This window comes from Capricornis sumatraensis, chromosome 18, assembly GCF_032405125.1.
Source record: "Capricornis sumatraensis isolate serow.1 chromosome 18, serow.2, whole genome shotgun sequence".
Classification (NCBI taxonomy): domain Eukaryota; kingdom Metazoa; phylum Chordata; class Mammalia; order Artiodactyla; family Bovidae; genus Capricornis; species Capricornis sumatraensis.
In genome coordinates this window covers 57,895,683-57,911,883 of record NC_091086.1, presented here as the reverse complement: position 1 = coordinate 57,911,883, position 16,201 = coordinate 57,895,683, and the positions used below count along the sequence as shown (strand labels likewise).

The window sequence follows — 16,201 nt, the reverse complement described above, 5'->3', positions numbered from 1 at the left end:
ATGCTCCACAGAAACTCCACAGTAATTATACCACAAATTGTAATTAATTTAAAAATAAAAAAAATAATTTAAATAATAAATAAATAAATTCATTAATTTATAATCAATCCCTATTTTTTAGGCACATGTACATTGAATCCTAGTATGAGTGTCTTCTACCTGATGAACTTTCCAACATATACAATCACGATAATTAGGGTAATAGTAAGAATGAGAAAAATAGATTTATTTCTGCCAATATAAATGGATATACATGGTTGAGAGTGTTACACCCTTAAATTTATATATTAAATAATATTAGCCTATCAGGGGATATATTCTCTCTTTACAATCACCCTCCTGTTGTATTTAAGTCTCTCAATTTGGGTGAATCTGGGTGTATTTCATAAAATTGGGTTAGATAAAATTGGGTTTGATAACTCTGATGTTATCAAAATTGATGGGTTTGAATTGTGGTGTTGGTGAAGACTCTTGAGAGTCCCTTGGACTGCAAGGATATCAAATCAGTCCATCCTAAAGGAAATTAATCCTGAATATTCATTGGAAGGACTGATGCTGAAGCTGAAATTCCAATACTTTGGCCACCTAATGCGAAGAACTGATTAATTTGAAAAGACACTGATGCTGGAAAACACTGAAGGCAAGAGAAGAAGGAGAGAACAGGGGATGAGAGGGTTGGATGTCATCACTGACTTGATGGACATGAGTTTGAACAAGCTCTGAAAGTTTGTGATGGACAGGGAAGCCTGGCATGCTGCAGTTCATGGGGTCTCAAAGAGTCAGACATGACTGAGTGACTGAACTGACTGACTCTGATGTCATCTTTTTGTGGTTAAAATAATGTACTACTATATTTGAAAAAATCATAAAATATTTCATGTGATAATCGAGTATTTGGTTTGATCTGAGTTATTTCTTGAAGTGGCTGTTTGAACTGCAGGATTTAAACATGGGATCATAGAGTTAGTAAACACCTTTACTAAAATATACATTTCATTCAGGCACTTTTACTAGATTTAAGGGTACAGTGGCAAACATGCTTCCATCTGCTTCTGCAGTCCCAGTCTGTATACTTTTCTAGACTTCTTTCTCCTCTCTGGCTTCTGGTTGCCTTAGCCAATATGCAAGAGATTGGGTAGTAGACAGATGATGAGGTTGGGCTTTTCTTTTCATAAATTCCCCACATTCCACACTCTCTCCCGCCATGGTCTGCCTGTCTCTGCCCCCATCCCCTCATTTTTCCACTCCAATGTGGAAACTGCAGTCCCTTCTTATTTCTTCTCCAGATTCTGCCTTATCTTTTATGGTTTCCTTACAATCTGCTCACATGTCCCATAAAGAGTCCTTTTATTAAACTAATTTCAAATTGCCCAACTGGGTATCATCTTTTTTCATCTGGGAAAATAATTGATAGAGTCTCTTACAAGGTCCCTTCATGAATTGTACATTTAATAGGTATGTGTTCCTGTGGAGTGGTGCAAAGCCCATAAAGAAGCTATTAAATGATTAAGCTAATTTCAGATGGTGATTGCTGTTATGAGGAAAGTGAAAGCAAGTGCTTTTGAAGGTAGTATCAGAAATGCCCTCTGTGAGGAAAGACTTTAGAGCTGCAATTCTAGAGAAACGGAAGAGGTAGCCTTAGAAAGAACACAGGGAGGAGTATCCTAGTGATGAAAAGGAGAGCATTACTTCCTCAGAACTTACAAGAAGAGCACTTGGAGGTCAATGTGGCTGCAGCATACCACTGTTGAGAGAGATAGTATAAGACCACAGATAGGGACAGAAATGAGATAATAGTTCTCAAAGATAAATAAACCCTCTGGGAAAGCATCTTGAAAATCAACAAGTAGGACTACATCAAACTAAAAAGCGTCTGCATAGCAAAAGGGTAATCAACAAAAATGAAAAGGCAGTCTATGGAATGGGAAAAGCTGCCTGTAAACCATATATCTGATAAGAACTTAATACCTATAATAGAAAAGAACTTATGCAGCTCATTAACAACAACAACAAATCTAGTTTAAAACATGGGCAAGAAAACGGAATAGAAATTTTTCCAGAGAAGTAACACAAGTGTCCAATAGTTACATGAAAAGGTGCTTGACATCAGTATTCATCAGGGAAATGTACAATTATCAAAGCCACAATGAGAAATAACCTTAAGATTTTAGAATGGCTGTTAACAATAAGTCAAGAACAAGAGATAACAAGTATTGGCAAGAATGTTGAGCAAAGAGAACCCTGTGCACTGTTGGTAGGGATGTAGCAATCAGTTCCATCACTTCATTGTATACAGACGGGGGAAAAGTGGAAACAGTGACATATTTTATTTTCTTTGGCTTCAAAATGACTGTGGATAGTGACTGCAGCCACAAAATTAACAGACACTTACTCCTCAGAAGAAATGCTATGACAAACCTAGACAGTGTATTAAAAAGCAGAAACATCAGTTTTCCCACAAAGGTCCATCTAGTTAAAGCTATGGTTTTTCCAGTGGTTATGTACGAATGCGAGAGTTGGACCATAAAGAAGGCTGAGCACCGAAGACGTGATGCTTTTGAACTGCGGTGTTAGAGAAGACTCTTGAGAGTCCTTTGGACAGCATGGAGCTCAAACCAGTCAGTCCTAAAGGAAATCAATCCTGAATACTGACTGGAAGGACTGATGCTGAAGCTGAAGTTCTAATACTTGGCCACCTGACGGGAAGAGCCAACTTATTGGAAAAGACCCTGATGCTGGGAAAGATTAAGGGCAAGAGGAGAAGGGGGTGACAGAGGATGAGATGGTTGGATGGAATCACTTGCTCAATGGACATGATTATGAGAGACAGTGAAGCACAGGGAAATCTGGCATGCTACAGTCCATAGGGTCACAGAGTCAGACATGACCTAGCGAATGAGCATCAAGAACAACACTAGGAAAGAGTATGGAGTTTCCTTAAAAAAAATTTTTTTTAAATAGAGCTACTATAGGATTCAACAATTCTTCACATCTAAGTATATATTAAGAGGAAGTGAAAATAAAATCTCTCATCCCATGTTCATTGCAGTATTATCCATAATAGCCAAGATATGAAAACAACAGAAGTGTCCATCAACAGATCACTGGATAAAGAAGATGTGATATAATGGAATATAATTCAATAATTCAGTCATGAGAATGAAACGTAAAATCCTGCCATTTGCAACAACATAGGAGAAACTTACATTATGTTATGTGAAAAAGTCAGACAGAGAATGATAAATATGCTACAATATAATCTATACATAAACCCTAAAAAGCTAAACTTACAGAAAGTGGTTACCAAGGGCTGTGAGGTGAAGGAAATTGGGAGATTCTTGTCATATGGCACAAGCTTACTGTTATAAAATTGATAACTTCTAGGAATATAATATATATCATGGTGCTTACAGTTAGTATTACTACATCATATATTGAAAACTTGCTAAGATAGCTCTTACAAGTTCTCATCACATAAAGAAAATGGTAATTGTGTGACATGATGGAGGTGTGGCTAACACAATGGTGGTGATCATTTTCCATTATACAAATGTATCAAACCAATACATTGTACACTTTATATTTACACACTATATGCTAATTCATTTCAGTTCAGTTCAGTCCAGTCACTCGGTCGTGTCCGACTCTTTGCGACCCCATGAACCGCAGCATGCCAGGCCTCCCTGTCCATCATCAACTCCCGGAGTCCACCCAAAACCATGTCCATTGAGTCAATGATGCCATCCAACCATCTCATCCTCTGTCGTCCCCTTCTCCTCCTGCCCCCAATTCCTCCCAGCATCAGAGTCTTTTCCAGTGAGTCAACTCCTTGCATGAGGTGGCCAAAGTATTGGAGTTTCAGCTTTAGCATCAGTCCTTCCAAAGAACACCCAGGACTGATCTCCTTTAGAATGGACTGGTTGGAACTCCTTGCAGTCCAAGGGACTCTCAAGAGTCTTCTCCAACACCACACCTCAAAAGCTTCAATTCTTCTGCATTCAGATTTCTTTCTAGTCCAACTCTCACATCCATACATGACCACTGGAAAAACCATAGCCTTGACTAGACAGACCTTTGTTGGCAAAGTAATGTCTCTGCTTTTTAATACGCTATCTAGGTTGGTCATAACTTTCCTTCCAAGGAGTAAGTGTCTTTTAATTTCATTGCTGCAATCACTATCTGCAGTGATATTGGAGTATCTTAACAAAGCTGGAAAATGTTAATTATTAATTTGAGACTATTCATATAGATTATGTTTATTGATGGATGGATAAATAGATATAGATAGATAAAAAAGACAGAATGAACAATATATAAAAGGCTGCATTTTCCATTCTCTGAAGATTAGAGTCCAGAGAGACTTGGATCACCACTCTGTTCTTAAAAGGGCAGCCAGGAAGGTGAGGTCTGAGTGTGAAGCAGGTCATAGATCCCTTCCTATAGGAGATGCTCAGAGACAGTGCAGGTCACTCAGATTGAAGATATCATATAATCTTCACTTTCTCACTTAATTCTCTGATATCTTTTACAAATCCCTCTTTTGTTCACGAGAGCTTTGCAACGTCCCTTCCCTCTGCTAGAAATTTCTTTCCAAGATGAATAGGGCTTACCAGGTAACATCAGTCCAGTTCAGTTCAGTCTCTCAGTCGTGTCTGACTCTTTGTGACCCCATGAACCGCAGCACACCAGGCCTCCCTGTCCATCACCAACTCCTGGAGTTTGCCCAAACCCATGTCCATTGAGCCGGTGATGCCATTCCACCATCTCATCCTCTGTTGTCCCCTTCTCCTGCCCTCAAACTTTCTCAGCATCAGGGTCTTTTCAAATGAGTCAGCACTTCACATCAGGTGGCCAAAGTATTGGAGTTTCAGGTTAAACATCAGTCCTACCAATGAACACCCAGGATTGATCTCCCTTAGGATGGACTGGTTGGATCTCCTTGCAGTCCAAGGGACTCTCAAGATTTTTCTCCAACACCACAGTTCAAAAGCATCAATTCTTTGATGCTCAGCTTTTTTTCTAGTCCAACTCTCACATCCATACATGACTACTGGAAAAACCATAGCCTTGACTAGACAGACCTTTGCTGACAAAGTAATGTCACTACTTTTTAATATGCTATCCAAGTTGGTCATAACACTCCTTCCAAGGAGTAAGTGTCTTTTAATTTCATGGCTGCAATCACCATCTTCAGTTATTTTGGAGCCCAGAAAAATAAAGTTAGCCACTGTTTCCACTGTTTTCCCATCTATTTGCCATGAAGTGATGGGACCAGATGCCATGGTCTTCATTTTCTGAATGTTGAGCTTTAAGCCAACCTTTTCACTCTCCTCTTTCACTTTCATCAAGAGGCTTTTTAGTTCTTCTTCACTTTCTGCCATAAGGGTGGTGTCATCTGCATATCTGAGGTTATTCATATTTTTCCTGGCAATCTTGATTCCAGCTTGTGCTTCCTCCAGCCCAGTGTTTCTCATGATGCACTCTGCATATAATTAGAATAAGCAGGGTGAAAATGTACAGCCCTGATGTACTCCTTTTTCTATTGGGAACCAGTCTGTTGTTCCATGTCCAGTTCTAACTGTTGCTTCCTGACTTGCATATAGGTTTCTCAAGAGGCAGGTCAGGTGGTCTGGTATTCCCATCTCTTTCAGAATTTTCCACAGTTTATTGTGATCCACACAATCAAAGGCTTTGGCATAGTCAATAAAGCAGAAATATATGTTTTTTCTGGAACTCTCTTGCTTTTTCCAGTATCCAGCCGATGTTGGCAAGTTGATCTCTGGTTCCTTTGCCTTTTGTAAAACCAGCTTGAACATACAATATAATGGGAAAGACTAGAGATCTCTTCAAGAAAATTAGAGATACCGAGGGAACATTTCATGCAAAGATGGGTTCAATAATGGACAGAAATGGTATAGACCTAATAGAAGCAGAAGATATTAAGAAGAGGTGGCAAGAATACATAGAAGAATCGTACAGAAAAGATCTTCATTACCCAGATAATCACAATGGTATGATCATTCACCTAGAGCCAGACAGCCTGGAATGTGAAGTCAAGTGGGCCTTAGGAAGTATCACTATGAACAAAGCTAGTGGAGGTGATGGAATTCCAGTTGAGCTATTTCAAATCCTGAAAGATGATGCTGTGAAAGTGCTGCACTCAATATGCCAGCAAATTTGGAAAATTCAACAGTGGCCACAGGACTGTAAAAAGTCAGTTTTCATTCTAATCCCAAAGAAAGGCAATGCCAAAGAATGCTCAAACTACCACACAATTGCACTCATCTCACATGCTAATAAAGTAATGCTCAAAATTCTCCAAGCCAGGCTTCAGCAATACGTGAACCATGAACTTCCAGATGTTCAAGCTAGTTTTAGAAAAGGCAGAGGAACCAGAGATCAAATTGTAAACATCTGCTGGATCATTGAAAAAGCAAGAGAGTTCCAGATAAACATCGATTTCTGCTTTACTGACCAGGTAACTTAGTGGTAAAGAATCTGCCTGTCAATGCAGAAGACACAGGTTTGAGTCCTGGGTCCAGGAGATCCCCTGGAGAAGGAAATGGCAACACACTCCAGTATTCTTTCCTGGTAATTCCCGTGGACAGAGGAGCTTGGCAGGCTACAGTCCACGGTGTTGCAAAAGAGTTGGGTTCAACTTGGTAAGTATACAACAACAAACCATGAATTAGCTGTTCTACTTTTTTCATATCCATTATCAAAGTCATCTTCAGAGGACTGTATTGGTCATTCTATCTAAAATTCTACACTCAATTAGTTTTCTATTGCTTCTGCAATGAATTTTTTTAAAAGCTAGCTCATTTTTAAACTGTATTAAAAATGTGGTGTCCATGACCACACACATAAGGTGTATAATTTTTTTAAAAATGTTGCCAAGACTGTATTTTGAGAATAAGAGTTATCAGGTTATGTTGAGGAGAAAATTTGAAGTTTGTATGGTCCAACTTTGCACCTATAACATGCCATAACTATTCTTTAAGATTTAGAAGTCACTTCCCAAAAAGTTTTTTTTTTTTTTTTTCCTCAAGGAAATTTCCTCACTCTCATCAGCCTATATCTAGTGTCCAGGAGTCACACTTTGTATCATAGATCGATGGGGATCTACTTTGTATCATAGATAGAAGGGGATTTATTTGAGGATCAGCTTGATTCATCTCAGAATCCTGGCACACAGAATCTGCTAGGCCATTGGTTATAGATAAATATGTATCAAGGAATTAATACTAAAACCCAGCACCTTATCACTCATTACCTGCTTTAACACCTCCAGTAATGTGAAGCTCACCATCTCATGAGGTGTTTATCCCTCTTATTTATGGACAAGGATTAACATCTCTTTTTTTTGATAAAGAAACAGAAATTCTTTTTCCTGTAATGCTTGCCACCCACTGATAGTCCTTTTACTCTTGTGCAGCACAGAATACAGCTAGTTCCTCTTCTATACAACAGCTCCACAACTTCCTAAAGACATACCCCTGGAGTATTTTCCTTTCAAGGCCAAATATTCTTATTTCTATCTGCTGATTTTTGCATTCCATGGTTTCTAAAATAAGGCAAGTAGAGTTCACACAGAGTTCTCATAGTGTGACAAGGCAGAATACAAGGAAACCATTGTCTGTGGTATATTTTTAATCAGGCGATTTACTGTACATACGCAAATTATTACAAAACAGGTAACAGCATATGCTGGTTAATCTTAATAATTATCTATTTCCAATTTCACTCTTGTAAAAAAAAAATCATTTTTTTCACAAGCACTGACTGAAATGTCTGAATCCTGTAAGACTTTTCTCTGACTTAAAATCAAAGGCATGTTCAAGTCATGAAACAGTGTAAATATGTATATTGTAGTTTATATAAAGAATTAATTCAAAATAAAGTCTGACACATGCTTTACTTTTAGTATGGGGCTTTAAAACACTAATGCATTTTTTAAGACTGAAAGACATACATATCAGTCAGGGTGGAGGAGGATTTATTTAGGAAGTAGGCTTAAAGAGAATAATCTCTAAACAAAATGTGCTAACGGAACTGAAAGAGGAGAAATCTTGAGAAAGTGTCAGTTCTCTCAGTATTTTATCAAATTTCCCAAACAGAACCAAGGACAGAAACGCAGAGCATGAAATCTCTGGATAGTGGATATAAGAAAAAAGAAAATAACTCAGACTTGCAACCCCATTCTCACTCAGTTGTTTCCATGTGATTTCTCAAAATGCAGATTAAATACATAGCAAAGTCTTACAAAGACACTTTTTGACAGTGCACATAAACAAAAAGACATTGATGACAAATTTCTAAAGATGGCTGGTGGTGATGTTTACACAGTGTGAACATTCATAACGTCACTGAAATGTACACTCGAAATGGTTAAGATAGTAAATTTTCTGTTAATGTATATTTTACCATGATAAACAATTTAAAGTTTATAAAGTTTAGAATATGTTGAGCTAAAATAGTCTTATAATGCTTTCTCGGGTGGGGCTAAGATTATTTAGAAAAATCAATATATCACCACAAAATACACAAAATAGCAATATCTAGTTATCTAACTCAGACTAGATTTTGAAATCATTTAGAGAAAAATTCAAATACTTCAGAAGAATTGTAAATGCAAATTGTCATGAGATCAATTATTTATAATAACATTTGTTTTCCTAAATAAAATAATTTATTGATACTATGGAAACATTTAACCTCTCAATTTCATGCATAAAATAAAATATTACAATGCCTCTCTTTTACTGTTTTATAGATTATAAATATTTTTCTAATATATAATAAATATTAATCCTATAGTATAATATAAAAATATGTAAATATGACAAACATTTTAGTGTTTAATATATGCTAAATATAACAAGAATCAATATTATTTGATATTTATAAATCCATCTACCTTTTAGCTTTTTAAAAATATTTAATAATCATTTGAGGCATATACATGAATGCATGCAAATGTTAATCACAGTGAACAATCTCTTAGTTAAGCCATATAATTGCCAAATTAGCCAATTTTAAAAAGGATTATCATTTGGGTACTTATTTTGTAGAATGCATCAATTTATATCATTTATAAATAAACTGGCCTTATTTGTATATTGGATAGAGATGCAAGGAATGTTTGTCAAACAGCAATATCAATGAGAATGTAAAACTTTTATCATTCCAAGTGAACAGTAAATGGTTATATTTATCTCTTCATAAATATTTAGGTACCAGAATTTTTGATGAGGTTCTTTACTTAGAAATTATTTTAAACTGTTTTCTATAGTCAAATGTGGAAATTTTTAGATAGTATTAGTTTTTCATGCATTTTATATCACAACAGCAAAAGGAATCATAAAAGGAAGCTATATGGCTGGAACAAATGGAGGCTATTTCTGAGAAATTGCAATTACCCTTGATTTTTGATTTATTCTGATCTACCACAAGGTGATAAATTTGACAAAAAGTCTTCTTAATGGTTTCTGTGCATAAAGAACTAGTTATCATTCTATTAATGAAGTGCTTCACCATCCACTCTTTTCCTGTCTAGTGGTCTGGGGCATTGTTAGTATCAAGACTTCTGTCTCCAGTGAAAATCAATGCTTCAAAAAATCTATTCCATAGTTCACGCCAGAATTATTTCACCTTCAGTTCTAAATAAAAGGCTTCATATAAAAATATAAATGCACAATTAGTAAAGCCTTATGAATATATATATATATACTCTTCTGTAAAATGATGCTTTCAGAAGACATCAGAATTTATCTAAATTTGATATTGAACAAGTCAAGAGGCAACTATTTGATTCATATGATTGTTCAGTATTAATTTGACCAGAGCAATTATGTTCTAGACCCATGATTTATGCTTCAATTCATCTTCATATTTTGTGATTTTTTAGTTGGATGTTATCTCCACCTATAGTTATTTTGCCAATACTAAATATTTAATCTTTCTTCTGCCACATTTATTCTGAGTATAAAAACTCATCTTCTCTATAATCAATTCAACTCAGTAAGTTTAGCCTAATACTAAAAACTTTCCTCCTCACCAATGACTATACACCTTCCTTTCTTTTTCTTTCATGCTCTCTGTTTGTGAGAAGTGCTTCTCAAAAGTTGAAGTGATCTGAGAGACATGCTGTTCTTAATTCTATTTCTGTTAGATTTTTCTAAACATAATTGTATCAGAAAGAAATAACCCATAATGTTTCTATCTCAAAAAAGGATGGATAGTATCTTTGATAATCTCATTATTTGTCTATACATTTGACTTATTGTACAAACCTTAATTCCTCTGGAGCATTGTACCATCATAAACAACTTTCTTAAAACTTTTATCAGCAATTTTTCCTTTTCTTTCTGCAAATATACAAACTTTCCAAAGGTAAATAACAATAACCACCACAAAGTTTCCTTAGGACCTATACTGAAAATATTACTTCTCTTATCTTGTCTGTCTCTTTCCTAAAAATAACTTAAATTTTAGGTATAATCTTCCCATTACACACTCATTCTTAACATTTGCCACTCTGGCTTTTGATTTCTGGTCTTACTTCCAAACCAAAAGAGTTTCTTTGTACCAAACCTTTTTGTATTTTCTTCAGCACTGATGTTCCCTTCTTATTGGGCTAATATTGTCTTTACAACTATTTACCTTTTTTTTTTTTTTTCAGGTGTACAAAAGGGAGCAACTCCCAGGCTTATTCTCGTAATGTTTGGATGGCTTCTGTCTCCCTATTGGCTTGATGAAGAAGGTAAGAAGTGGGGACAGAATGAGAGGTTAAGTTGACAGAAAATTTGTAGGTTCTTTATTTTCACTTAATTGACCTTATGTTTCCAGGCAGCATCCATCTATGGTTAATTACTAAACTGGTATTCCAGATTCTACACACTTCGAGGAAGTATAAGTTTTGAAAAGTTTAACTCATTTGCATGTATAGTGTCAGAAGTGAATACCTTTCAAATCAATGTAGCTCATTAAAGATCTATTTACAGATTTTAAAAGTAATTTATCAGTCCAGTATACTAACAATTGATTCCATTACTTTAAACTAATGTGATAAATAGTATGGAATTCACCACGCAATATGTTATGAGGTATTAGATGAATTGATAAAACAACCATCTTTATAGGGTTTCTGTTTAACTGTGACACAGAACACCTTCTTTGATCACTGGTCAGCTTGGCTGGAGTTCCTGAAAAGCACTGTTATTCAAAAACATATTCTCTAGAAACAGGGGTACCTTGTTTAATTTTAAAGATAATGCAAAATCTTCCTATGTGTTTTCCTGCCCTTTATATACTTTCCATAGATTCTTATATATTGGGCTTTGAACATCGAAATTTCAAAAGTTTGACTTAAAAATGAGACTGAACTAAAAAACATAGAGCAGAAAAAATAGTGATCTTGGGAATTCAAGTTTGTCAGCCCTCTCCTTTCCCCTAGTAGAAGCATAAATCTATATTTATCCAAAGTCACCATCCATAACCCTTGATAAAGAGAAGAGAAATTTCATAATATTTTGTTCGTTTGGCCCCCAAATTGAATATAATTGAAGTCAACCAAGAAAAACTGAAATAAAAAGCTATTTTAGCTGGAAGAAACAAACAAACAAAAAATATTCCTAGCCTTTTGAAAATTTAAAGTAAATTAAACAGAGAATTCCTAACAAATTTGGACTTGACATATATATGTAAAAAGATTTATTTTTATTCCAGTTTTGATCTGAAGGAAATAGTTCTGTAGCAGCAAGGTAAGATCTAATCTTCTTTGCTTGATAGTCAGCACACTGAATCTTTATTGAGGTGTTAGAAGGGGCAAGTTCCCCTGCCAAGATTTAATTAAAGTTTAAATATTTGAAAGGTTGGTGATAATGTTGTCTCTAATAAAAAATTTACCTGTCTTGGGATCAATAGAGAAATAAGGTTGTCCCTGAAGAATGCTGTAAACGACTCTGGCACTGTTTCCATAGGTTGGGTCATCAGCATCCGTGGCCTTGACTTGGAGAACATATGCACCTGGAAAATAAGACAATATGACTCTAGCAACTTTGTTGTATAGAGCTCAAGGGTATGTCTTTTATCTTCTGGACTCCTTTTTCCTTTGGACTTTGGCATTCTTTTAATCTGTGAGTGTAAGAAGACACTGAGAGTAACTCAACTATTATAACCAAAATGCTGAGCAACAGTATTAGCTTTTACTGCAAATGAGGAGTATGTCAAGGCTGTATATTGTCACCCTACCTATTTAACTTATATGTAGAGTATATCGTGAGAAACACTGGGCTGGAGGAAGCACAAGCTGGAATCAAGATTGCTGGGAGAAATATCAATAACCTCAGATATGCAGATGATACCACCCTTATGGCAGAAAGTGAAGACGAACTAAAAAGCCTCCTGATGAAAGTGAAAGAGGAGAGTGAAAAACCTGGCTTAAAGCTCAGCATTCAGAAAACAAAGATCATGGCATCTCGTCCTATCACTTCATGGGAAATAGATGGGGAAACAGTGGAAACAGTGGTTGACTTTATTCTTCTGGGCTCAAAATCACTACAGATGGTGATTGCAGCCATGATATTAAAAGACACTTACTCCTTGGAAGGAAAGTTATGACCAACCTAGACAGTATATTAAAAAGCAGAGACATTACTTTACCAACAAAGGTCTGTCTAGTCAAGGCTATGGTTTTGCCAGTGGTCATGTATGGATGTGAGAGTTGGACAATAAAGAAAGCTGAGTGCCAAAGAATTAATGCTTTTGAACTGTGGTATTGGAGAAGACCCTTGAGAGTCCCTTGAATCTCATGGAGCTCCAACCAGTCCATCCTAAAGAAGATCAGTCCTGAGTGTTCATTGGAAGGACTGATGTTGAAGCTGAAACTCCAATACTTTGGCCATCTGATGCAAAGAGCTGACTTATTTGAAAAGACCCTGATGCTGGGAAAGATTGAGGGCAGGAGGACAAGGGGACTACAGAAGATGAGATGGTTGGATGGCATCACCGACTTGATGGAAAAGGGTTTGGGTGGTCTCCAGGTTTTGTGATGGACAGGGAGGCCTGGCCTGCTGCAGTTCATGGGGTCACAAAGAGTCAGACATGACTGAGTGACTGAACTGAACTGAACTGAGTGCAAATGATACCTCTTTTAAATAGGTATCATTTCCAGTAGCACCATCATAGACCTGAAAGTCACTGCAGTAGCTTTATTGATTTGTATACCAAAGAAAACATGACTATGTTTACATTAGTTCATCTGCTTACTGTAGATGTTTAATTGCATGATTAGCATATCAAAAGAAGAGCTAAAAGTTTTAAGGCTTCCTAAACTTTAGAGGGTATAAGTAATTTGCAATTGCAATTTAAAAATCAACATTTACAGACTTGTTTAGGAAGCCTTTAATTAGGAGAGAATATTTGAGAAAGCGAGGAACCAAAAATAATTGCAATAGTATCTAGAGAAGTACCTTTATGCCTCAAGGTTTAATTACTCTTAGTGATTGCTGATATTGAGAAACTTTAAGACAATCCAATGCCAAAGAATGATTGCAATCCAATTGCCCAAAGAAAGGCAATGCCAAAGAATGCTCAAACTACTGCACAATTGCATTCATCTCACATACAAGTAAAGTAATGCTCAAAAATCTCCAAGCCAGGCTTCAACAATATGTGAACCGTGAACTTCCAGATGTTTAAGTGGGATATAGAAAAGGCAGAAGAACCAGAGATCAAATTGCCAACATCCACTGGATCATCGAAAAGGCAAGGAGAGTTCCAGAAAAACATCTATTTCTGCTTTATTGACTATGCCAAAGTCTTTGACTGTGTGTATCAGAATAGATTCTGGAAATTCTGAAAGAGATGGGAATACCAGACCACCTGACCTGCCTCTTGAGAAACCTGTATGCAGGTCAGGAAGCAACAATTAGAACTGGACATGGAACAACAGACTGGTTCCAAATAGGGAAAAGAGTACTTCAAGGTTGGATATCATCACCCTGCTTATTTAACTTATATACAGATTGCATCATGAGAAACACTGGGCTGGATGAAGCACAAGTTGGAGTCAAGATTGCCAGGAAAAATATAAATAACCTCAGATACCCAGATGACATGACCCTTATAGCAGAAACAAAGAGGAACTAAAGATCCTCTTGCCGAAAGTGAAAGAGGAGAGTTAAAAAGCTGGCTTAAAGCTCAACATTCAGAAAACTAAGATCATGAAATCTGGTCCCATCACTTCATGACAAATAGATGGGGAAACAGTGGAAACAGTGACAGACCTTATTTTCTTGGGCTCCAAAATCACTGCAGATGGTGACTGCAGCCATGATATTAAAAGATGCTTTGCTACTTGGAAGAAAAATTATGACCAAGCTAGACATCAATTAAAAAGCAGAGACACTTTTTTGCCAACAAAGTTCCCTCTAGTCAAAGCTATGGTTTTTCCAGTGGTTATGTATGGATGTGAGAGTTGGACTATAAAGAAAGTGGAGCGCCAAATAATTGACACTTTTGAACTGTGGTGTTGGAGAAGACTCTTGAGATTCCCTTGGACCTCAAGGAGAGCCAAACAATCCATACTAAAGGAAGTCAGTCTTGAATACTCATTGGAAGGACTGATGCTGAAGATGACACTCCAATACTCTGGTCTCCTGATGCAAATAATTGACTCCTTTGAAAAGAACCTGATGCTGTGATAGATTGAAGGTGGGAGGAGAAGAGGATGACAGTGGATGAGATGGTTGGATAGTGTCACTGACTCAATGGACATAAGTTTGAGCAAATCTGGGAGTTGGTGATGTACAGGGAAGCCTGGTGTGTGGCAGTCAGTGGGATCACAAAGCATCAGACACAACTGAACTGAACTAAATTGAAGAGAAGTTTATGGGAGTTTTAGTAACTTTGTCTCATATATTCATAGTCAGTTAAATCCTTCTCTGAGAACTAAGTGAGCATCTTTACTTAATGTCCATTCAGTTCAATGAAAATAAAGTAATATCAAAATTACCAAATGTGGTATTAATAAAATAATATATTGCTGATGAGGAAGGAAGTATCTCTGGAGCATAAAAGGAGTGATATATACATCCAGAGTTATTCAGTGGACAGAGAACTTTTCCTCTCTTAGCCACACTCAGTGTAACTGTCAGTTTGGAGAATGCAAGATTGCTTCATATACTCATTCAGGCTTTTCCTTTAAGGCAGTGCAAACCAGGAACAAACTCAGTCTTAAGTGTTTTGCTCTAAAAGCTAAGATAATGAGCCATCTCTTCACATCTTTTTTTTTTTTTAATATGAAGTGTTAGAATGCCAAATAATAATAATAATAAGAAGAAATAACACTCAGTTGACATGTGTGCCTGTGGTTAGTCGCTCAGTCATGTTGGACTCTTTGCAACCTTGTGGACTGTAGCAATGCCAAATGTCTTATCTTAAGATACTTTGGTGGATTCTAGTTATATCAACAGATGAAGTGTATGTGTTATTACAACAGAATTTCTCAGGAAAGGAAACTACTAGAAGAAAAGTAGGCAAATATTTCTAAGCTTTAAATGCATGTACACCCGTGGTGGATTCATGTCAATGTATGGCAAAACCAAAACAGTATTGTAAAGTAAAATAAAGTAAAAATAAAAATTAAAAAAAAAAAAAGAATGAGAACCATTGGTCTTCATCATCCATCATCTTTATCACCAACAACAATATCTGCCTCTTTATTAAAAATTATTTGACAACTAAGTATTGATAGGTAGGCATTGGTGTCTTGTATTAAAGCTTATCAAAGCTATGTCCTTCATAATACTGTAGAAACGAACAGTTGCAAGAGTAAATTCCCTTCCCTCTTCTGAATAGTGATTCTTTTCCTAAGAAAAATCAGTCATCCGGATCTCCATTATCATTTAATGACATAAGTGCTATATAGGTAAAGTATTATATTAAATAATGACCAGTTCTAGATATAAATATTGCAATTCTAGGTATAAATACATGCATTGTTTTACTTTGAAGAAAAAAAATATTAAATCTTCTAGAAAATATGTGGTAACAAATGTAATAAACTTTTACCTAACAGTCACCATATACTCAATGCAGAATTCAAGGACAAATAAGATAGTATCTTCCCTTTTACATTTCTGTTGTTCATATTAACATGAACATTCACTAAGTATGTAGACAAGTATATTCCAAATAT

General features: G+C 36.1%; 1 protein-coding gene across 2 annotated transcripts in view; it reads right to left on the bottom strand.

Moving 5' to 3' along the window:
* The window catches only part of CDH12 (cadherin 12), a 326,948-nt gene that overhangs the window by 91,597 nt on the left and 219,150 nt on the right, over positions 1–16,201 (bottom strand). Inside the window, exon 3 of one of the 2 annotated variants that reach the window (XM_068990423.1) lies at positions 11,908–12,027. The exons of the other annotated variant lie outside the window; for it this stretch is intronic. Within the exon in view, the coding sequence (XP_068846524.1) occupies positions 11,908–12,027 (120 nt within the window). The remainder of the gene's footprint in view (positions 1–11,907; positions 12,028–16,201) is intronic. 2 annotated transcript variants of the gene reach the window in all.